This window comes from Myripristis murdjan, chromosome 5 (assembly GCF_902150065.1).
Source record: "Myripristis murdjan chromosome 5, fMyrMur1.1, whole genome shotgun sequence".
Classification (NCBI taxonomy): domain Eukaryota; kingdom Metazoa; phylum Chordata; class Actinopteri; order Holocentriformes; family Holocentridae; genus Myripristis; species Myripristis murdjan.
In genome coordinates this window covers 15911624-15935725 of record NC_043984.1, presented here as the reverse complement: position 1 = coordinate 15935725, position 24102 = coordinate 15911624, and the positions used below count along the sequence as shown (strand labels likewise).

Genomic DNA, 24102 nt, shown 5'->3' with positions numbered 1-24102 from the left:
TGTTTAAGGTTAAATCTGATCCTGTAAGATGTCTACATAAAATCGAGAGACATGTTCTGTAATGTGTATGTTTTTCTCATCAACATAAAGTACTGCTGTCAAGCCTGCGGTAAAGACGTATTCCAGTGCTTGCACAAAAAACACGCATGTTAAAATCTGAAGTCTCAAAGAACTGCTTTGTACATTTTTTTGGACATCTAGCAGGGGGATTTTCAGTATTTGGACACTTGAAAAGCAGCAGCAACAGGAGAAACCCAAATATTCTAATAGAAAGCAGCTAGGAGATGATGTAGAACAGCGTCAATTGTCTTTATGTCAGCTTACAGGACAATATTTGACTCATGCATGTAATGAAAATCTTAAATACAACATCCTTAATGCAGCTTTGTTCTGTCTAACCTATTTTTGTGTAATGCTGATTTGTAAACTATTGATCAGCTCCCTGGAAAGCACATGCAAGGTGTATTATGTGCCCCCCTGTGCATAAATTGGAAAATGACTGCAAGAGCCCTGTGTGTTGAGTACTCCCGGTGCTGCTCTCTTCTGGGGGGAAACACAATGTTTAACAACTTCTCACTCCTCTCCTTTCACTTCTGCTCTCTACCGAAGTTGGCAGCTGAGATCTCTGTCAGTGTTTTGGGGTGTTTTTGGGGCACGCACTATGGCTGTTTTGTCCACTGTCCAACACATGATGAGAATACGCATCAGAGAGCCTCTGTGTGTCTTTGTGAACTGTGTTTTAAAAAGGAGGAAAGTTGAGAAAGTTGGTTTCTTGCCCCCTCAGCAGCAGAATTGGGGATCTCAGTCTCTCCGTTGGCTGTATAGAAGAGCTCTGCGTCAGGGCTTCAGAGTTTCCACAGCTCTCCCCCAGCCTGCCTTGATAAATGGAAGTTCTTAGGTTTGATGTCAGACTCCTTCGACTCTGGGGACTCCTTCGTCCATTCTCACCCCTCTACCACACCATTTGCTGCTGTGGATGAAAAATGACCAGAGAGAGTGTACTAGATTCCCAGTGTTGGACTGGAGAGTGGAACACCATGAGAGGGTAGAGGTGGCTGCTGTCCCCTGTGGACCCTGAGTCAACACTTGCTCTTAATGGTCTCTCTAAATTTACCTCCTAATTACCTTCTCATTGCCCCCCAGCTAGCACTACATTGGCCGTGACCTTGATACTGGAGGAAACGCTTAAAATGACTCCTTGTTCAATCCTGGTTAAAATCAGAGAAAAGAGGACAGAACTGATCTAACGTGGCTCTATTGACAGCCGGGCTCAAGTTGGGGCTATGCAAATTTCTAAGAGGAGACAAAGTGGATCAAGGAGAGGATTAGAAGATATCCATAGATGAGCATGAAGAGATTCTTCAGTGTGCGACCAGTGTCTGTGTTGGTGCAGCTGACAGAGGGAGAGAGTTTATTCTAAGTGCCAGGTCAGAGGTCAGCCAGGGAGAGGAGGATTTTTCACTCATTCACACCAGCGCCATCTCATTATTCAGCCCTCCCCTAATCCCTCTAACCTGCCATGTCACCGCTGACCACCACCGTCAGCCCACACAGCCACCACAACTCTCCTCAACCAGCCCACTGCCAACCGCAGCACAGCTACAACAACAAACACAACTTCATCATCATTACAGAGGCTCACAGCATCTGCACGACCCCAATCCCACACACACACACATACACACAAACACATGTGCATACAATGGCTAGCCACGGGCCCAGACTGCACCCGGGGATAGAGCGTTTGGTAAACAAAGCAAGGAACCAACCAGTGTTTTCCATGTTCTCCAAAACCCAGGGATTAGTTGTTACAGAGAAGGGGAGCCAGGCAGACCGACTCGCTGATCTGCTGAAAGGCAGGACTTTATGGCATTAACAGCTCTGCATGAATATGGATATCTCATCGTTCTTGGCATCTCCATGTGTATTTGTCTGTGGAAAGTGAAAGGTATTCTTGGGGAGGTGTGATAAAAAAAAATTTAGTTTGAAAGTTTTCCTTATTTATGTTTACATGAGCCAGCGCAAAACAGGATTGTAAGGGCTGGATCAAAAGCTTTGTTTTACTACAACATTAAGTGTATCCATGTCTTGTGTTGCATTTTCCCACAACTGGGGTAGTGTCTTCTCCCCCTCTGAGCATTTCTTATTAGCGACTGAGGCGTGTCTTCCTCTCCTTTCCCCGTTCTCCTCCTCCACTCAAAACATCCCACCCTTGTATCACCCTGACCCCCTGTTCTCCCTCCTGACCCGGCTTGGAGCGGGCACCCTGACCCCCCAGAGATAATCCTGATTATGCTGAAGTGTGTAAAAGGCCAGGATGAGCTTTCACCTCAGACCCCTCATGACCTCTAACCTTTCACCTGTGGCCCTGCAGGGCTGTTGGAGGCAGCTGTCCATGGCAGTGTGTGTTGAGCGAATGGCACGTAAGGCTCAGTGGTATTTGCTTCTGACAGTACTGCCAGGTTCGCCCCAGAATCTCGATCTTAATCTGAATCTTAGTAATCACATTATTGGTTTATACCGGCTGTGCATTCTAATCTACATCCAAAGAAGGGTTGTGCAATGTATTAATATTACATTAATCGTGATTTTGTGTCTTTTCCTGGTTTGAAAGTCTGCATTTCAGTAAAGGGATGCATTTTTCCATTTGACTATTCTAGCTATTCTATGATTTGCCTCTAATGATTACTAATTATTACTAATGATACTGTCACAATATCACAAAAATGAGTCAAAGTTATGATGCTATTAGATTTTGTCCATATAGACCAACCCTAATCCAAAGAACAACAAACAGCTGAATATAGTTACATGTATTTTTCATGGAGAATCATATGATATTTTTACATAACATTAGATTTGAAACGTCAGTAGGTTTACTCTTGAGGTGCAAGGCAAATCAAAAGTCTTGCAAACTCCTCCATTCTACTCTTAATTCCTCTATATCTTGCTCTGATTCCTATATGCAAAACACAAAATGTACGAAGGTTAGGTGTGTAGACCGGAGAGGGAGAAGTTGAGGAAACTACATGACCTTCACTGTCAGCTGAAGATCCTCCTCTACTCCCGATGCTTTAATTAACCTTTCCTGTCATCTGAAACAGCAGAAATAGATTTGTTATAATCTCTTGTCTCCACTCAGGAAGTGAACTCACTGCTCAAATCAATGTTTCTCTCTTCTTGATTTGTGCAGTGGGAGACAGGTGTCCCTGATTTGATGTGAGGATCAGAGGCTTCTACAGCACTATTTCTATTTACACACACATACACATACGCACACAAGCACAGACAATGTGTGTGTGTGTGTGTGTGTGTGTGTGTGTCGGCGGTAAAGAAGCGTGAAGAGCATCTGAGTGACAGCATCCGGAAGCTCAGAGATAAGACATAATCTGGTGCCAATTATTTCTCCTTGACAGGCACAGGTAAGCAGCAATCAGCTCCTGTGACATGTGTACTGAGTCAATAGTCCTGGCCCCAGTGGGTGGTGAGAGGCTGATTATGAGGTGTTGATGGGAGGCAAACACAAAGCTGCGACAGGTTTAGCTGATAAGGCCTCCCACCTCCCACTCAGCTCCTCTGATGTCCCCGATGTCCTCGCTGTCCTGTGCACTACCAATTACAAGACGCATGAGACCCAAATATTCAATAAGCACTTTTCATTTTGCACTCAATAACACACACATCTCGGTGTTTGACTCTATGTGACCATTTAGCCATCGCATGAATATATGCAGCTATGTACACCATGTATGTCTTTCCATGTCCACTTCCAGCCAGTTGGTAAAGAGATCTGTCTTTGCACACATTCATGCATGCATGGCTGGAGACAAGCTGAAGCAAGGTGAGGCCACACCTCTCCTTTACGAGAATGTGAAGATGAGGAGAACGGGGAATTTAGGCAACATGCCGGGGATGCCTGGGCAGGTATATGGGATTTTCTGCCGACTGCACCCACAAACCCCCCTTCCCTTCCTCCCAAAACACACACACACACCGGCGGGTAGACAGGAAAGAGAGAAGTAGAGGAAGGCGAGATTTCCTAGTCTGATAGTGGCTGGTAGAGGAGCGTTGGCTGAGTTTGGGAGCTGTTCAAAGGCACATAACTGGGGTCACTGTTGCCCATGTGGGGGTGACACAGACTCATTGCACCCAGCGGCAAACCTGGCCAACGGGCCTCATAGTTTGGCCGCCCATCAGAGCAGAGAGTGACCAGAGAGTGCAGAAGGCTCACGTCAAAAGGTGGACAGACTGAAAGGCTCAGTTTACCAGCAGATGTCTTTTTCATTCTGGGGTTGCAGTATAAGAGGAGATGATGGGCTTTATCTAAATATAAGATCTTCACTAAGGGCATCACATTTTATTTCAGTTCATTTGTTTTACTGCATTTGAAAGACACACAAACACTTGAAAGAAAGGAAGAGAGGGAATTTTGCTCGGTCTGCCAGTGAGTCTGGTAGTTATTACAGGCCTTGCTGTGAACCTCAGTGATATAGACCAGATTCTATGGTCCTTATGGGCAGAAACTTATGTCCTGCAGTGTCATTGCTGGATTTACTATCGCCAGTAGGTTTTTAATAATACCTTGTAACACGATGTCAAGGCCATGGTTTGCTTCTAGCATTTTTCCTACCTTTAGAGACACAGAGTATCAAACCTGAGCTGCAACAGACAGGGCCGCTATTGAGAAAATGAATTTGTGCTGACAACAGAGTGTATCTATGATACGAAGCAGACTGTTATTATACATTAGCCCTTATCTCACCACGCCAAAGGCATTATTTTCAAGGGAAGTGTGTTGTAGCATGCCTGAGGTTGCAACGAAAGTAATATTTCTCTTGCACGATTTGCTGCTAATTTGCACACATCAAAATGGCATGATGAATGAGGATAATAAGCACTATAAGACATATATAGTGATGGCACTTTTCCTGAAACAAAAACATAGCCTGTGGCTCTAAGGGATGTGATTGAAAATGAGTCCTTCATGCTGTAGGTGTAAGAGATCCTACTCTGATACTGAGGCGTAAGCTTCCAAGTAGCCAGACATGGACTTGGATGCCTGAGTCCTGGCTGCTACTTGTGTTCAGTCCATTAGCGTTCATCCATTATGTGCCATAGCAGTCATCCCCCTACCATTCCCCTGCACTGCAACATTATCTGGTTTAGAGGAAGGATTGGATGCAAGACAGGGTATCATGATGAGGTTTCGTACCGCACACACACCACCCATCTACTTTTCCCCAACTCCAGTCCGGTTTCATGCAGAGTACTTGGGTCTGCTGTTGATTTGCAAGCCTTAATGCTTTATTTTCATCCTCTTTGAAACTAAAGACATATGCCGTGTTTACCAGTACTATGCGATGAGTTACCAGGAATGCAGATAGCAGACTTCTGCCAAGACTTTCTTTCTTTCTTTCTATCTTTCTTTCTTTCTTTCTTTCTTTCTTTCTTTCTTTCTATATTGTTAAACAAGCATAGGACTTTTCCATTAATGGTCTTTGATTCTCAAAAGGCAGTTTACTTTGGAAAAGAAAGTGAGGAAGGAGCAGTGTATATTTTAAGATGGTTGCTGAATGCACGGAGCTTTCCAAAATACAATTACATGACATATCCAACTTGCAACACAAACCACAGAAGAAAAGCAATGTTCAGTGTAAACTATGGCAGTAATTATACTATTTAGACAATGTATCGCCTAATTTACTTTGACGTCAATTACAAGCTGATAGTACATGTTTCAGTTGTAGATTTCATTAACTGTCAAATTAGCTTTTGGCAGGCTCTGACACTGTCACCATATCTCTGTATCACAGTAGATTTTCTCACTATTTGTGATGCTGTAGTGGATTTTTTTGTTGCTGTAATCAGGCAAACAATCTTATATGCTCATGTCAGTCCATTTCTTACAAAGAGTTGAGGACCCACCAGCTCTACTGGCTGTGGTCTGTCACTATCTCTGTGTTTCCAGTGAGGTCAGATGGGTCAATTTGATGAGGATTAGCTGAGGTCTACTCCAAAAATGATAGGTATTGATCAAATGATCCTGTGTAATGGGTAGACTGGGACAAAGTCAGTGGAAAAGAGCGAGAAACATGACAGGTTGTCAGAAACTTCAACCTGGTCGTCGGTGACTGATAATGTGTTTTGATCAGTGCTTGTCTGTAATATGGTACAACACATATGCCTGCCTGTCTGTCTCGTCTGTCTAGTCTCTGTCTCCCCTTCGACCTTGAACTTAATAGTGACCTCAGCCCTGTCTGACTTGTGCCAGCCTGTTACCGCCAGTGGGCTCCCGTTAAAATGACCCTGAGTGCCAATCTGAGTGCCGAGGTGATGAATGTGGGATGTCAGCTGGTGACGTCCGGTGTCTCTGAAGCTGCCGTCTCCGGTATCCTTCCACCGCTGGCCCTGCCAAAGGAGCTAGTTGGCTGGGTGTGTGGGTGAGGTTTGCCCTGGAATCCTGCCCATGGCCTGAACTGACAACAACACAAGGAAGACACACTAGATGGGGTGTTACTGGAGGAAGAGAGAGGAGGGGGCTTTTCCATTACTATGTGCATCAACCATTTAAGACAAGGATGTTCCTCTGTGTCTATGTGTGGTTGGCTGGGATAAGGTATCCAGTGTGGATATGACTCATCATCAGGCTGCCGTGCCTGCACCTGTGCTTGCGTGCCTATGAATATTCCTGTCTTTGTACATAGGAATATGCACTCCTTATGAGATGTATACGAGTGATGGCCGTGTCCATTCATATTCTCCATCTTATCTGCCTGCTGCATGCCGTGGTGCTACACCATGACAACAGCATTTCACAGTTCCTGAACAGTAGCAGCTGACAAGCGTTCTGGCAGAGGATTCATGTGAGTGTTACAACATGTCCTCCACTGTACGTCTACAGTGGAGAACGTTATGCTCTCTCATATTCCATCTGAGTAAACAGACTCTCTGCTTCCCTGTGAGATAGGAAAGCTGTTGTAGGGACTCTCTTTTTTTCATCACTTTCAGGCTTTCTCCCATCGATGCTATGGAGCATATCATTGGAGGCATTTTTCTGGAATGACCAAACGTCCCAATTTGTGCAGGATAGTCCTGCATTTGATGAGCCTTTGTCCCACGTCCTGCAGCTGAAAAGAGACCCCCGCTTTCCAATAAGCTCATACAAATAGAATAAATATTTGAATGCACCCTTGCTTGCCAGTGCCACATCTTCATGGGAAAGAGGCACCCATTACCCAATAGAATTACTGTTGCAATTTTAGTACAGCCTAGCAACTCTCCAACAAACATGTCTCAAATATGTTATGCATTGTCTCAAGTAGTCTGCAGTGATACAAGAGCTTGTAGCCTATGATAAACAGTAAGGCCACAACAATAGTGATCATAACAAATAACTCTAGCCAGGCCTCATATGTAGCTCTAAATGCAATACATAAGATGTCAGCAGAGAGAGAGAGAGAGAGAGAGAGAGACCTATCAGATTCTCTGACAGCTCGGGAGGTAATGGGAGAAGAGGGACAAAGCTGTTCTGTGGGGATATGTACACCAGATCCCCACTTATCTGCCCTCACCCCCCTGGTGTTACTCAGGAACACACACATATACACACACAGACTAGTGATATGCCATTAGCAGCACCATATGTGAACCATTGGAGACCAATTTTATTTGCAAATAGTTTTAACAGTGAAATGGAGGCCTTAGAGGAGCAGAGATGTGGCAGTGTGCAGATGCAATGTGAGAATAAACTGTCATGGGGAAATGTCGTGCACACTGAGAAGAATTCACAGGAAAACATGTAACACCGCACACAACTCACAGCAGATCCCATCTCCATCACGGTTTGCCGGGTAAAGAGAGGAAGTGGAGGAAGAGACACGGGGTCAGACTTCCAGGTCCTGAACATTGTCTGTGATTCGGCCCCTTGAAATCGAAGATGTGTAATGTGACTCCAGCTAAAACTTTGTCCGTGCGCCAGCAGTGATGCCATAGCAGATGGGTCCAATGTGGGGAAACCAGCACGGGCAAATGTTAATTGAGTCTGCTCTACTCTTTGCCGTACAGCAGAGTGCTCTGTTGTCTGCCTATGCTCTGTCTCCATGCTTTTGCAAATAGACTAAAATTGTATCAACTTAGTCATTATCAGGACTTGCCAGTTCATGATCTCATGAAAAACAGATATAGATAATGTGCTTGCATGTAAACTCGCTTTGTGAATTGAATTTATAGCTACAGTAGATTCAGTTAGGCAAGTGTGAAGGATGTTAAATGATAAAGAATTTGCATTAAATGATTGTACATTATGTGTTATGTGTGTCGACCAACTGAGACAAAGGGTGTCCCATTTAGAATGAGAAATTTATCTGGGAGGTTATAGCTTATTTTGGACTGTCATCACCTCCAGAGATTAAAAAAATGGAAGAAGAGCATTGTCAAAACAAGAAGGCATCTATGTGCCAGAAGTGAGCTGCCTAAGCAAATCTCTTGTGACTACGTGTGCGGTTTGTGTTTCTAAGTTTTTCTTTGTGGTTTCTACCATTAAGGTCATGACTTGAACAAAATAATTTATCTTCTCCCTTTGCTTTTCCCCCTCTGTAGAGTTACGGTCCACTGGCACTGCTCACCACTTCTCCTTTCTGCTCAATTCGACTGACTACCGGATTCTTCGCATGGACGAGGACCACGACCGCATGTATGTGGGCAGCAAGGATTATATCCTGTCTCTGGATCTGCACGACATCAACAAGGAGCCGCTCATAGTAAGAAATATTCTGTGCAGCCATTGATCTGGATGTGCTGAACTCGAGTCTAAAGCAGCTTGTTGATCTCTCCATCAGATCCATTGGCCTGTGGCCCCGCAGAGGAAGACAGAGTGTGTCTTGTCAGGGAAGGACACCAACGTAAGTATTCAAATAGAACAACATGAACAGTAAAGTCTCTTAAAGTCTCCTATGACCCAGGCTTCCATACCTGCCAATTTTTAGGTTAGAACTAAATGAAAACTCCTCTGTCCAGCTCTGCTAAAATTTGTGGGTGTATTTAGATTTTTTAGATGGGACACCGTCCTGCCATGCTAAGTTAGCTTCACAACAGCTAAGTTAGCCGGCCCACCTGCCTGTGCAGAGAGCAACTGCACAATTACCCTTTGAATCAGGTTGTGGGTTGCCAGGTTGCAGTGACAGATGGGTTGAAATTGTATGTAGTGTGTGGAATGTGTAGGTTTCATCGACGATCTGGCAACTTGTGTAACATCAGACAAATGTACAAACCTTATGGAGCCGTGTCTGACTCGTGTTATACATAATGAAATTTTAGGGCCTTGCAAATGACGGCAGCTTCTCAGGAGACACAGCAAAACAGGAGGGCATCATGGGGAATGTTGGCAGGTATGGGCTTGGAGAGTAGTGGGTTACATGTAGTGGTGCTACATAATTAAATTACAAAATAAATGTAACTGTAATCCATTACAGGTGTGTAGAAAAATATTGCAAAGTAATTGCCATTACTTAAAATGGCAATTACTTTGCAAGAAGAAGTCAGCTCTCATAAGTTACATTACTTTGATGACACAATCACTATTACATTTAAATGGGTCATCAGAAACCTTTAACCATTTACATTTCAAAAGTAACAACATCCAACAGTGTAGTGGCTGCACAACACTTTCAAAATTTTCCAACAAGCCTTGCAAGCAACTGATTTGTTCCCAAAGCAAAGTAGACAGACTCCTGTCAGTAGGAAAAACCACAGCTGCAAACCACCGTGCGCTTTGACCTGCTACAACCGTGCACTTCATTTGGTCTGGAATCATGATCGTTACGGATGATTGTGTGTAATTTTAGGACATAGTGTGTTTTCAGTCTGTGTTTTCAGAGATGCTTAAAAATTGAATGTGGTGATGAGGTCAGTGCAGGAGGCCTTTAAAGCTCCTTCCAATGTGTGACAGGCTGTGAGGCCCTTATTTACTGTCTTTGCATCGCTGATTACATACAGCTGCCACCAATTAAGCACTAGCAGGAACTAGGGAAGTGCAACATTCAATAGTGTTCATTGAGTACTGAGAGCATATTTGATGCACTAACCTGCCTACAGTAGCCAAAAGCGTTAAATCTTTTACTGAAAAAAAAAGCCTCTCAGCAAGAATTTAGTCTTCTCTTTAGTGTTCAACTCTTGCTTCTATTAAGACGTGAAAAATCTGCCAGTGGAGTGAGATAATCCCACTCGTTTCCAAAATGCTCTTGATGCTACGTGTCTTTATCTGCTTTGTGTCAACATGTTTGTTCAGCCACAGTTTGTTATAGGAACTGTATTTGTTCCTATAACGGATTCTGAAACAAATGAAATTGTGTTGGAAAGAAGTGGGTTTATCTCATCCCTGGCAGATTTTATCCACACATCTCTTCTGGCAGATTGTTTTCACTTGTTTCAAGAAAAGCAAGATTTAAAGACTGAATATGACACTAAATTACTTGTTAAGGCAGTGTTTTTGTGTTTCAACCATCTGTAGCGGAAAATAGTCTCTTTTCTTCACACGCCACGTTTTATTTTATCTTAACCTTGACTTGGCCAGACTACGACTAGACGCTACAGCTCAGCACCGCCAGACCTGTCTAAAGGGTTAATACGATTTGCTCGTTCAAAGAGACGCCGCCACTGTAGCCCCACAAGGATTGGATTGAAATTCATCATTGAAATTCATATCGAAAACCAGACCCTTCTCATTTGATTTGTTCACACATGTTGAACACCCCCTCTCTCCACACACACACACACACACACACACACACACACACACACACACACACACACACACACACACAGACAGACACCTCTCCCCCATGCTACGAGTGAGTGTGGGCAGGGACGGTGAGCTCAGAGGGACTGGGGGCGGGGGGGCTGTGGCTAATAATGCTGCTCTCCTCTGCTGGTAGTGAGAGCGCCGGCTGCTGTTTATCCAACTGGAATGTTCATTTATGTGTGCTTGGTGACCCGCGCCTCTCACCGCCTCTGGCTACATTGTATCGGCCTCTGTATATGTGCATGTGCATGTATTAGTCTGCGTTAGCGTGTGTTTGTGAATGTGTCAGAGGTGGGGTTTGAATTTCATCACTAAAATAAGAAATAAAATTGGCCACGGGGAGATATCTCGGCAATCCTGGCGGCTCTTTAGGGAATGACAGATGATGACAATTCAAAAGCAATTCAGAGGGGATGTCGGTTCAGGCGGTAGGTCAAAGGCAATCATCCCCACTGTGCTCTCTGTGGGGGAGTGCAACTGTGCACTGAATAATATACGCATGCACACAAGCGTAAACACACAAACGCGCACACACACACACACACACACACACACACACACACACACACACACACATCAAAATCACTGAGATGTGCATCTGTCATGTGTATAATTTGCCAAAATTGCTCATCCCCCATCCTACACACAATCTCTATTGTGCCTGGTACATGTTTTTCCTTTTTTTCTGCCAGCTGTCACAAACAGCCACAGCGACCACAGGGTCAAATCTGAACAGAGATGGTATCAGCCTGTATATGTGTGTAGTTACAGGTTTGGTCTAGGTGGATTGAGACCAGACAGAGCAAGATTAGAAAATGGCAAACCTCACCAGCACTTCCACGCTCCCACTAAACAATATTTTGTCGATTAAACATTTAAGAGCTGTCTAAATGGCTATAGACATGGCTAAAACACACATAGGGTTTTTAAAAATGAAAAAAAAGTTGATATACGTGTCTTAGATTACACATTATGAGATATTTGACAAAGCATAAAGTATCACATTGTACAAACCTCCCTGGAGCATATGCTTCATATAAACAGCTGCATTGCTGAAATAAGTATTTGTTTGGACAAAAAAAAAAATGCAAATTTAAGGACTTCAAGCCAATCTTGCATTAGCCATCAGATGTCTTGTGGGTGTGCCAGAACCCAGAGTCTTGAAAAACCAAAAATTTAGATACAACAGTCTTGTTTGGTCTGACCAAAATGTTTTTAGTTGTTAAGTGCGACAGTACACTGAATTGGATTTACCCTAAATCCCCCTGCAAACAGCAGTTCACAGCTCAGATGCACTGATTTTCTTGGTTTCTGCAACACAATCATGGTGTTTGGAAACATTTTGCTCTAACAATGTGGTCTGATCTGAAGCCTGGCCAGGCCAACACAGAGAGGCAGGGAACAGCGCTGCCAAACAGACAACCCAGCCAGCAGTGGAAATGATAGATGTGATGGTTTTGAGGCTAGCAGAGGGGATATGAATCGCCAGTGGGGCATTATGTATTATGTAACTCTGTGTTCATTGTTTTTCTTTTCATTTTCATGAATTGTTTTTCATTTGAGAAACCTAAAGGGATAATTCTCTAATCCTGTCGAGTTGTTTTCTCTCGCTCAGGGGGAATGTGGAAACTTCATCCGCCTGATTGAGCCATGGAACCGGACCCACCTGTATGTGTGTGGGACGGGGGCGTACAACCCCATCTGCACCTACGTGGACCGAGGACACAGGTCGCAGGTAACCAAAGACCCAGCCGGGCGTCCGTGGAGACACTTTGACCTCCGCTCTCCACTTCTTTTAAAATCATATCTGCCAATCAGCGTGTGGGGTCAGGGAATCTCATTTTATGCCTTTCTCCTCGGCTTCTCTTTCTTCCATCATTTTCTGCTTCTTAGTTTTCATCGATTTGCACTGTTTCACGGTCTGGAGGACTCAAAGAGAAACCTCATAGCCGGTGCTCTGTAGATCTCCATTATTTTCACAAAATTGCTGTAGGTGAGATACCAAAGACATAGTTGGAGCACCAATCTTCTCTTACCAATGGGAATAGCATGTTGACAGTGTATCTAAAGCAAATGTCTTCCCTCTTCCCAGTCCTCCCTCCCCCTTCACCTGTTTACATGCAGCAGAGCCTGTGGCCCATCTCTGTCTGTCTGAGAGCCTCTGAAAGGCCATCATTACTGATGGAGCCTCTCATCCATCATCGGCCTTGTAGCTCACCCCTCCCACTGTCCCTGCCTCCATCACTTCCCTTTCTCCAGCACGACAGCTATGTGGAGCCGCAGCAGCTGCCGTCCCCAGTCCACGCTCGCGTCCACTATCCTGCCTGTTTAGTCTCACCATTCAAATGGAGGGTTCAAATTTCAATGTAAAGGCCAGTCCGTCTCTTGTCATTCAGCTTCTCCCCTAGGCCCAAAAGCTATGTTGCCTCACGCTGTACAAGATTTTCCTTGGTAAGAGTAGATGTAAACAGAAACCATTTGTTCGGAAATTCTTGCACTTGTTATACACTCAGGGGTTCACGCTTGTTGAGTCCTCCATCAACTCTCAGGTTTTTCCTTGACTTCCTCGCTGTTTCATTTTTTCTTGATGCTATTTCAGAGCTCCTTTTCCACAGTTTTTTTTTTTTTGTAATCTAACTGCCAAGTTCTTTACCCAAATACTTTGTCCCAAAAAAATGTCTCATGTAATGTTCATCATTGAATATCTCTAAAATATAGATGATCTAATCAGAAACAATCAAACCACTTTGGCAAACAAGGACTTAGTTTGATGACTGTCCTCAAAAATAACTATAATTTGTTTTAAGTTGTGCTATCATTCATTCATTTTATTAGATGGCACAGGGTATAGGCTAATTTCTCATATGTCAATTTTGTGATTTTGGGATATAACTCCTCAAATGTTTCTAGATTTTCTGCTCTGGCATGGCACGATTAACGCATGCAGTTTGCAGCCTCAGCAGTGTGACATTGAGTCTAATTGATACACAGATGGATATAATTACTAACTGATGGACGTCAACCACTGGGCTCTTTCTCAGTCTACTTCTTCTTGATGGAAACACTTTTATCTCCACTTCTTCGGTAATTGTCTGTCTTCATCAAGTCAAATTGTTTCTGGTCCTTGTTCCTATTGGGCTTTCTCATTTTCCGTTCTCTTTTTGTCATGATCACAATCAGGGGACTTTTGGTTCATTTGGGGCTGTTGAGTTTTTATTAATGGAAAGTTCTCAGTAATTAGATGGCCCACTGTGCCATGTCTCTGTTTTAGGCCTCCTATCTGCAGGCACCCCAATCTGGAGGGAGAACAAGTCGGGCAGCAGACTTCAGCACCACAACAGGGCCTGTGGAGGCAAAGGTGGGCCGTAGGGAGTTTCGCAAGACTCTTAAATTTGATGCCCACCTGGACAACTTTAATGCTCAATCAGAACGGGGTCGGGGATCATGTGGCTGTTCCCAGAAAAACAGATGTTGGGATTCTGACACATGTTGCCGCTTGGCACAAATATTAATAGGATGTTGGGTTCAAATATATTTTGGAACAGTTAAGACCACACGCTGAACTTCTGAATCTCCAGCAAATTGTGCTGTCAAAATGTTGACTATGAAATGTGTCTCCTGCAAATGTGGAATAAATGGTTCCCTCCAGTAGCAGTGCAAACAAAAGAATCCTTTGTAAGTGTGTTAGTCTCGTGTCAGTGGAGCTTTTTTGGGATGATGCCTGCTAGGATTCATGCCACAGACACAGTGGTTGAAGGACACATCCCAACTGGATCTAGCACCAGATAGCAACCATAAAAAATATTTCTCAAACTGCATGTTTGTTTTTTTTTTAAAGGGAATGACTAAAACACTTTCTGTCTACTATGCATAATTGTCTTAAGAGTTGCTGGCTTGAGACTGTGTTATAGGTTTTTACAAATAAGTTCAAATCAGAGGAAACTATTATTTTTGAGTCATATTTCTATGAAAAGCTGTACAAAAGCAGGTTATAAGCAAATCTTTCTACAGTAAAAATAATCTGCATCATAACAATTTACTTAGCCTTAAATTCAGTGGCAAAATCTTCTAGTGGGTTGAGATAATCCCAATTGTTTCCAAACCTAATCACCTTTTCCCAAAATGTTCTTGAATCAGGTGATCTGTTCTGCCATGTTTCAACATAGTTATATTTGCATTGAAACTGGAAACAGTGGGATTATCTCATCCCACTAGCAATTTTGACTTTGAGAAAAAACACTTTATTGCAGACTGAATGTGAGAGGGAATGACTTGTTAAGCTGTAGATTTGTTTTGCAGTACATTACTCTGCATTCCCCTGCACATTTCCTACCTGCCAGACAACATCAGCCTGCTTTGTAGTACTTGATAAAACTCCATGTAGACAAATACCCAGTGTTGACACAGATGTTTAGGATGTCCTCTTGCACCGTGGAATGATGAATTCTCATCCAAGCCACTAACATCAGAGGCATGGTGGATGAGTTTTGGATTGCTCTCAGCATTTCCCTCCAGCTCTCCATCTCACTGATAACTGGATTTGTGTGCTTTCTGTTCCCCTCACCAGGTCTAATAGCGCTGTGAGAGTGTCTCTTGTTTAGCACAGTAGAGTTGGTGCTCACACCTGGTCTGCAGCTAATTACATTATCAGTTTGATGCTACTTTTGCCATCCAAACAATTAAAACTGCAGATAACATATAAGTACAGCACACTGAATATGCCTTGTGCCTTGTATACTGTATGCATCATTCAAAAAGGATTTTTCCCACACTTCAAAAACTATTTCTAAAATGTAATAAATCTGTTACCAAATAGAAAATGTGAAGCAGTAAAAATATTAATGATATTCCTCATGATCCTTTGCTGTTTCAGCAATACATTTTCCGTCTGGAGCCTGGCAAAGTGGATTCTGGGAAAGGCAAATGTCCTTATGACCCCAAACTCAACAGCGTCTCAGCTTTGATCAGTAAGTACCTTTCTGCTTGTGTATGCACAGATTTAAACGGCTCTCTGTGGAAAAACAAAAGAAGGTTTGCAGTATTTCCTGTGGTTTCCAGTCAGCTCATTGTGTGTACACTCCCCACAGGACTGTTTGTTACCGCACAAACCCTACGTTAAGCCATTAACTTCACCTTATTGATTTCAAATACTGGTTCCTTCAAATGGAAATAGTGTTTACTTGGAAGAAAATCACATTCCACTATTGCATTAGCCACCCCGCCATAAAACAAATCTTACCATTAGGAATGGTCTCATACACTGTCATCCTATGCTGTCAAGGCACAGTGGAGATGACATCAACGTATAGAAAGTTTATTGATATGTTCAGTGATTTGGTCAGACTGTGAAGCTGTGTGTGTCTCGTGTCAGTAGGTGGTCTAGTGTTGTCAGCAGCTTGCAGGTGGTCAGTTTTGGCTGTCGACCAATGACCCCCTGCCCTGTGTGTGTGTGTGTGTGTATGTGTGTGTGTGTGTGTGTGTGTGAGAAAGAGAGGGAGAAAGAGAGAGAGAGAGAGAAAAAGACCCTCTATTGTGCTGTGCTATGTCAGCTCACTTTCAGCTGACCTGAGCAAAACTAAGAAGCGTACACCAAGAAAATCAGCTGTAGTTTGCCTCGCACACAGAGACATACCACACCAACACCAAGTTGGAAATCCCCTGTTGGAAACTGATTTTTTGCATTCAATTTTTTACTGGCAATTTCCCACTTTATCCTCATATCACATCACTGTGTACAGAGTAGACGCTCTGGTTACACTTTTGTCCCCTGTACAATAAAATTGTGGGGAAACACTGTCAATCCGTCAAACATAATTGTCTCATTTGATATCTGACACTCCATGTACTGTTCTGATTTTTCTGATTTTTAGAGAAATGACACATCCTCCAAACTGTTTCAGTGTGTATAGTAAAATATTACACCCATGGCCATTTCAGGGTGCTATAAATGTAAAAATTTAAATCCCACACCATAAGTCCAATTGACAAGAAACTCCCTACACATATCTTGCTGTCCTTTCTCATTACATTGAGTGGTCTTATGATAGTGATGTAATTAAAGGGCAAAGTTTTTAACTCAAATGTAATTTGTCACATGCACCTAACGTGATTTTGATTAGATTTTAAGGGACGTCGCATTTTTTTGCAGTGTTCTGCTGTTTAAAAGCATTACACTAATTTGGCTGATGTAGGCAGCATAATTAAAGGTTAACATTTAAATTTTTTAACCTGCTTAAGGGATAGCATTTTCTGCTATCCTTACATTACAGATTGGCCTCATAGGGGTGCTGTAGATCGAGGTGATTTTATTTTAATGCAAACATGATTTTGAAGACATCACTGGTGTATTGGTGTATTTTGGAGCGGTTGTTACATCACCAGCCCAACTGTGATGACATTTAGAAATGATTAGTCTCATTACTGATTGGCCCAGTGAGTGCTTGAAACATTAGTTGGGGATGACATGTTTGTTTGTTTAATCAGAATTTTTGCATCTGTCTTGATTTCACCTCCGCACACCCTTCCTTCTCGCTGTGTGACTGACAGATGGAGAGCTGTACGCAGGAGTCTACATAGACTTCATGGGGACAGACTCGGCTATCTTCCGCACACTGGGGAAGCAGACAGCCATGAGGACAGATCAGTACAACTCCAGATGGTTAAACGGTAAGGACTCAACTCGCCGCTTGTTTTGCAACCAGTTACATTCCTTTGACTTGTCGTTTCGTCTCGTCTGTTTCAATCGATTCCTCAGCTCTTGTAGTGCTCTGCCGTAACGTCCCACACGACATCCTCATGCAGCCTCAGTGACGCCTTGCACAGCCCTCATCCCTAATTCCTGAGTCTATCAGGAGTAACATCCAGGAATCATAAACTGTCATGAGCTTGTTGCTCTTAACTCTCTGCTCCTCAATGATCATTTGGCTCAAAGCATCAGTTGTACTCACTCTTGGATGCCTGCCTCCAGAGCCTGACAGCAAGGTCAGTAGTAGAGAGGAATTATGTCAGTAATGATTGGGAGTAGCCTCCGCTCTTGAATAAACTATGAATTGTCACAGCACTATAAATGCTAGATGGGAGCTTTTGGTGGGCATAGTCAGATTGATCACAGTCTCCCCCTAGTGTGTCTGGCTCCTGGGTTTCTCTTTTGACCCTGTTGCCCTGACAACAGTCCCCTGGTAGGGGTACACCGGATCAGGACACCTGAGTCCTGCTAATCAGCCATGTGGAATCCCCGGGTTGCTCCCCCTCCCCGCTACGTGGGATATTTCCCCTCCCCCCATTAAACTGTTCATGGTAACCCCCCCTTACTCCATGTTTTGGTTTGCCCCCATTTGGGATCTTGGTCTGGCACAGCGGGGAGGAGCACCCTATGTTGCGTGTCCAGCAGTGACCCAATAAGTGAGCCAGTGGGAGCGGACCATGATGCCATAATGAGCACTGTCACTGGGAAGGAATAACGAGGTGGATTTTGAACATGGAAACCTGCTGTGCTAGGCCTCAGGCCGCTACTGTGTGTGTGTGTGTGTGTGTGTGTGTGTGTGTGTGTGTGTGTGTGTGTGTGTGTGTGTGTTAAAGCAGCCCAGTCATCTTTATCATGAGTCAATGAATCAGTCTCTCTGTCAGAGTTTAATCTAAGTATGTATCTATCTATCTATGTCTCTTTTACAGATCCCACATTCATCCATGCACACCTCATCCCAGACAGTGCTGAGAAGAACGATGACAAGCTGTATTTCTTCTTTCGGGAAAAGGCCTCAGAGATGGGCCAGAGCCCCATGGCCCAGTCCAGGATAGGGAGGATCTGCCTGGTGAGTTATCACACCGATCAGCAAGTCTTTAGCAAATGTCATGCTTCTATCCAGAGTTTATTAGCCTGTTATACTCAGGTTTCTTTTTCTTATTCTCCTAGTTTCCCAAAATCAACTTCTTCCTGACCGTAATCACCAAGGCTGGAAACTGCCACTGATCTCAGGATTCAGTTGGATTCACTAGGTCCTGATTCGATTCAATATAGATTTCAATTTGATTCCTATTTTGCATCTTACTTGTAGTTTTGCTTTGGTCCAACTCTTTTTTACATTTTTTTTAATCTGTCAAGAGCTGCCTTTAGACTTAGCAGGAGGCAGCTCTTGCCACTGTTTGTTCATTTGTTCAAAACATGTAATTTGGTCAGCTGGGTTTCTGTGGGCTAGTATTTCAGCACACTACATCTGCAGGATAGAAGGTGCTCTACAAATATTTAGCAAAACTCTTCACACATCCCTTGAAAAAGGCATAAATTAAATGATCAATTCTGGGATTTTAAGTATTGATATTGGATCATTTAAGTAAAGATTGTGTTTAATCCAAAAATTTATATTCCTATCCAGCCTTAGTAATTACTGTTAGAAAGCATAGTCATTACTTGTTAGAAAACAACATCTTTGCAGTTAGCCTCAGCAGCCAAGTTAGGAAAACATTCTGTTGCAGGATGGCATGTTTTTGTTCCCTCTCATGGAGTGTGTGAGTGGCAGAGTTTACCTAAGCATCTGTAGTCATACATAAACATCCATACAGACTCCAATCTGTTTATTCACTGATTGTAAATCCTACTTGTGCAGTCACTTGGAGTTGTTTATCACTGAAGAGGGTCAAAGAGTGACACTGTGTTCAACACCCCAAAACCCTTCAGAGACAGAAGGCCTGTCTCGCAAGCCTCTCTTGCATCATTCACCTCCAACAACACGCCATTTAAGTGTGCAAAATATACAAAACACGCTGAAAGGAAAACATTTCTGTGTGTGCCTGAAGGATAATAAAATGTTATGCCCTTTTGACAAACACTGCACGAAACTGCAAAAATAGAAATTGTCTCCATTTAATGTTACAGTAAATACAGACAAAAATAAAACCCATGTTTTTTTCCAGCCTTGCAAATCATTTGGAATCTATAAAATGTGTTGAGTTTTGGCCCATTAATCATTTTCCCAAGGCTTCATTCTCCACCTCAGTAGTAGAAGTTGGCTGACATCCGCAGCAGATGGGCCAGGCTGTAGCTAGAGCTCATATTTATTCATACAGACTCGCTAAGCCAGTGCAGGCCGTTAGTTTGGACGCTTGTCTCAAACAGCTGGTGGTCAGATGCAGGTTGGACCAGTCCACTTGAGGTGGTCATGCAGGACTCTTGACTACTGTGTGTCTCTGTCCTGCAGAATGATGACGGTGGACACTGCTGTCTGGTCAACAAGTGGAGCACCTTCCTAAAGGCCCGCCTCATCTGCTCAGTGCCCGGAGTCGACGGCATCGAGACACACTTTGACGAACTGAGTGAGTTTGAATTATTATTATCCCCTCCATGTTTTTTCCCTCCATTCTTGCCCTCTTTATAGCACTGGAATATGACACTTACTGCCGTGACCTGACTACATACACAAGTTACATCCCCATCCTCTCACCACTTGCCCTGTGCCCACCATCTGTATCCATTCACACTGAACTCAATGTTTCCAAATGTTCCACAAGTTTTCATTTGCTTCCAACTATAACACACTCACTCCATCCAGAAAATGTCATGTCTAATATGTAACGTGATGTTTTGAAGAATCATTTTCTTCTGTTCTGGTGAGAAAAGCTGCCTGTGTCGAGTTGCTGTGAGGTACATAATGAACACCGCCCCAGCACCGCGGAGAAACTGGCAAATGGAAAGTGAGAATTGTCATGCGACCCTGTAACCACCATAATGCAAAACAAGGATGTGCGGATGAACTTATTGTCGACAGATTCAATATCCACCACGTTTTTTTTTTTTTTTTTTTTTCCGTGACACGGTTCCCTTCACGCTTTGCACTGCATTTGCTTTGCATACTTTCACCGTGGTGTTACCGTTTTATGGGCAACAATATTAAACCACGTCTATGCGGATTGTGCAGCAGTGTGTGGGCCTCAACAACATACTGTGCGGTATAGATACACGGCCAGCTTTTAGCACTTCTCTGCTTGTGCACAGCAGTGCATAGAAGAATCTCAGGGAGGTCGGATCACAGATTAAGGTGTCTCTGACTCATACATTTCCATTAAGCTTATCATCTCGTTTCCTTTGAACATCAGCATGGCTTCCACGCAGTATCATCCCTAGAACAAGACTGTTATTTTATTATTCTGTTTTAAAGCATCGTGAGTTTGATCAGCAGAAAGTTGTTTGTGAGAGAGAGCAAGAGATAAAGAAGCATTAAGAATGGGTTTTTGTGACAGAGAGAGAAAGAGAGAGAAATGGTTGATCATCATGCCTGACACCCCATAGAAATGTTAATGGGAGGGATTTGCACTGTCCTTGAAGTTATAATTAATTGTAGTATTAGCAAAAATGATCGCCACTATTAATAGGAATTAGTTGGCTTTTTGCTAATCTCTTCATTACGGTATGGGTTACTGCCAGAGATGTAGCAAAAGTTTGTGAAACAAAATTTCACAATAGCAAAATATAAGCTCTATTATATAAAGACATAACATTTCTCTCTTGCAAAGGCTTAGCTTGGGTCATCTCATTTCCACCGTGCCAATATGGAGACAAGGATTCACACAAAGCTGAGGACACTGTCAGTTTTAAGTCTGTTGTGTGGCAGCACTTTGGGTTTCCTCTTAAGGAAGGAAATGACAGCACAACAACTGACAAGACAAAGGCTCTTCACCTCACCCACCCCAAAACTAAATTCTTTCTAATCTCCCACCATTGTTGTCAAACTGCATAGTGGAGAATGAGCCCTTCATGCCTTTTCCACCAAAAAAGAACCAATTCCATTCTTGTTTGTGCACCAAATTTCTTTGCATTTCCACCAAATATAGTTTGGTTCCTGAATGGAAAAGCAGGTTCTCAGCTGGAACCAGAAAGTAGTAGTTCTCAAATGGGAACCAAGTGGCCGTGTATTATTCTACAAGGAAAGATGGAGATGACTACCAAGAAAACCTTGTGGTCTCGTTAAAAATGTTTTTGCCAACACTAAACAGAGATTCCCTCACACTTACATACACATCTGCAAATTAAAAACATAACATGAAAATCAAAAAAAAAAAAATATTTTGAGTTTATTATTCTCATGCTGAATCCTATCAGGCTCAGATAATGTAGGCTAATTATTCCAGCAGGTATGACAGATTGGGCTCTGTGCTGCAGCTGATAGCAGGTGGGCGACGACACAGTGGTCAAAAACTGGTAGAAATGCAGGCCGGTTCCCTAATATGAATGTTGGTTCTAAAAATCTTGAACCAAACCAGTTCAGTTCTTTTTTTGATAGAGAAGCCATACTTTTGAGGTTGTAAATTGGCTTACATGAGCATTTGGTCCGGAGAATTTTAAAACATAGCTGTTTCTCTTTGAAGTACTTCTCTAGTGAGAAGTTTTCCTGAATTGCACAGCTGGAATAACAGTATACTGAACTGTCTGTTCATATGTTATGGTTCGTTTTTTACTCATCAGGCTTATATAGGGCAGAAAGTCCTTCTTCTTTTTTTTCTTTCTTTTTTTTTTTTGAACTAGCATTAAAAAGGTTAAATTTAGCTCAAAAACTAAAGGCGCAGAAAGCAATTTCTGGCAAAGTTTGGTTTTTGATCTGTACTCATGTCACAATGTGCTTCAACAGTTAAATTTAACTTACACAAATGTCTAATGTAAGTGTAATGGATTTGTTGATCTCCCTCAGAAAAAAGGGTACATTTTCAATCATAACTGACTTAATTCAGATTTTTCTCAAAATATTATGATAATATCACACCCAGTAAACCGAGTGTCATGTATCGAACAAAGCCGTGTACTGAATGCTGTGTTACGTGCCAAGTTACGGCTTTGATGAGGCTGTGCAAGCTGCAAACGTATGTTCTGCATTAGCAGCACTCAGTGTGATCCTCTGTCATCGTCACAGCGCTCTTAGCAGCCCATCCACAGGTCAGCAGGTTAGCTGCAGTGTGAGTGCAGACAGCGGCTCTCGCGGTGAGGTCACAGGCATGAAACTCCTGAGGTACAGTCGAACATCCCACAGCTCCGCGGTTTGCCTTCCCACAACCAGGGGAAGTCTCGCAGAAATGTATTCTGTCTCCAGCCATGCTGGTCATGATGGAGCCCAGCGGAGGCATCAGAGTGGTTCTGCGAGGGCTCAGGGGAGGGAGCGGAGTAGATTCAGATGTCGAGGAAGAACTTTGGCTAACGGAGGAGAAAGCCTTGAGTCTGTTACCCGGGGAGAGGAGCAGGCCACAGAATATACTGCACAGTCAGAGGAAAAGAGACAGAGGAGAGATGATAATGTCTTATTGTTGTTTTGCCTTTAATGAAATGAAATGATGGGGAAGAAGGGGGGTTTTCTTTTTTCATCACACTCTTCCTTGTGTTACAGGAATCCTCAAAGCCCAGAGCCTTTCACTTCTCCTGGGTTTGAAGGAGAACAAAAGTTGTTTTTTTTTCCTTTTCTTGTGTTGCTATTTTGTCTGTAATTATTCTTGAGGAATGGGCTTTGAGTGGACATTTCCCCAGCATGTCATCAAGAGAGTAGCATGGTTTTCATTTGTGCTGCTTTTGAGATGCAGGTCTGCTAAAGTGGGCATCAGGGGAAAAATTACATACTATTTACGTTCATCTGACAGTCTCTCTTCCTCTCTGTCCATCCGTGACCTGTCGCCATGAGTGCGCCATTCACTTTCCCTCTTTTGTTTTTGCTTTTCAAGAGCTCTCATTTATCCCGGTTCTTTGTGCCCCTTCTATATTTACAGCAATCAGTGATGTCTCTCTAAAAATGTGATACTGAGAGTGCCTCAAGGACTCCGTCTGATCTGACACATCAAAAACAAAAGTTAGAATGACGCAACTTCTTCCAGTTCTCTGCTAATTTTTTTTCCCTTTCCCTGTTTTTTTTTTTTTTTTTTTTTTTTGTCTCTGTAACCAGAAGGTCTGTCAAACTGGCGTCAGATGGGTTTTGAATTCTTACTTTGTTTGCCAAAAGTTAATTCTTGTTTTGTTTGCAGCCATTACCTGTCATTTTCATACCCATGCAAAAAAAAAAGAGATTTTTCTGAAATTATTTCATACGCATGATGTCAAAGACAGTTTGTTGATATTGCAGCTTTACAAAGCCAAAAGCTATCTCTCTTTATGCAAGCAAGGCAAGTTTAAGCTTCCTCTTGTTTATACTTTGTGCACGTTCTTAATGTGAGGTAACGCCAAGGGTGTAAACCTCAAGTAATGTCCTCGTCTTACATTTCACCCTCAACTCCGAGTGCATCATTTGAGAACACTATGTTGTTCTTTAACGTGGTGGTTCTCACAGCTTTCCACGTCT

The 24102-nt window shown here is 43.0% G+C and overlaps 1 protein-coding gene across 2 annotated transcripts in view; it reads left to right on the top strand.

Moving 5' to 3' along the window:
• sema3fa (sema domain, immunoglobulin domain (Ig), short basic domain, secreted, (semaphorin) 3Fa) overlaps window positions 1-24102 on the top strand; it is a 56247-nt gene that overhangs the window by 24373 nt on the left and 7772 nt on the right. For both annotated transcript variants that reach the window (XM_030051946.1, XM_030051945.1), the window contains exons 3-10: window positions 8599-8759; window positions 8838-8900; window positions 12414-12533; window positions 14070-14156; window positions 15672-15765; window positions 17345-17464; window positions 18470-18609; window positions 19993-20107. In XM_030051946.1, coding sequence (XP_029907806.1) covers window positions 8599-8759; window positions 8838-8900; window positions 12414-12533; window positions 14070-14156; window positions 15672-15765; window positions 17345-17464; window positions 18470-18609; window positions 19993-20107 — 900 coding nt within the window. The remainder of the gene's footprint in view (window positions 1-8598; window positions 8760-8837; window positions 8901-12413; window positions 12534-14069; window positions 14157-15671; window positions 15766-17344; window positions 17465-18469; window positions 18610-19992; window positions 20108-24102) is intronic.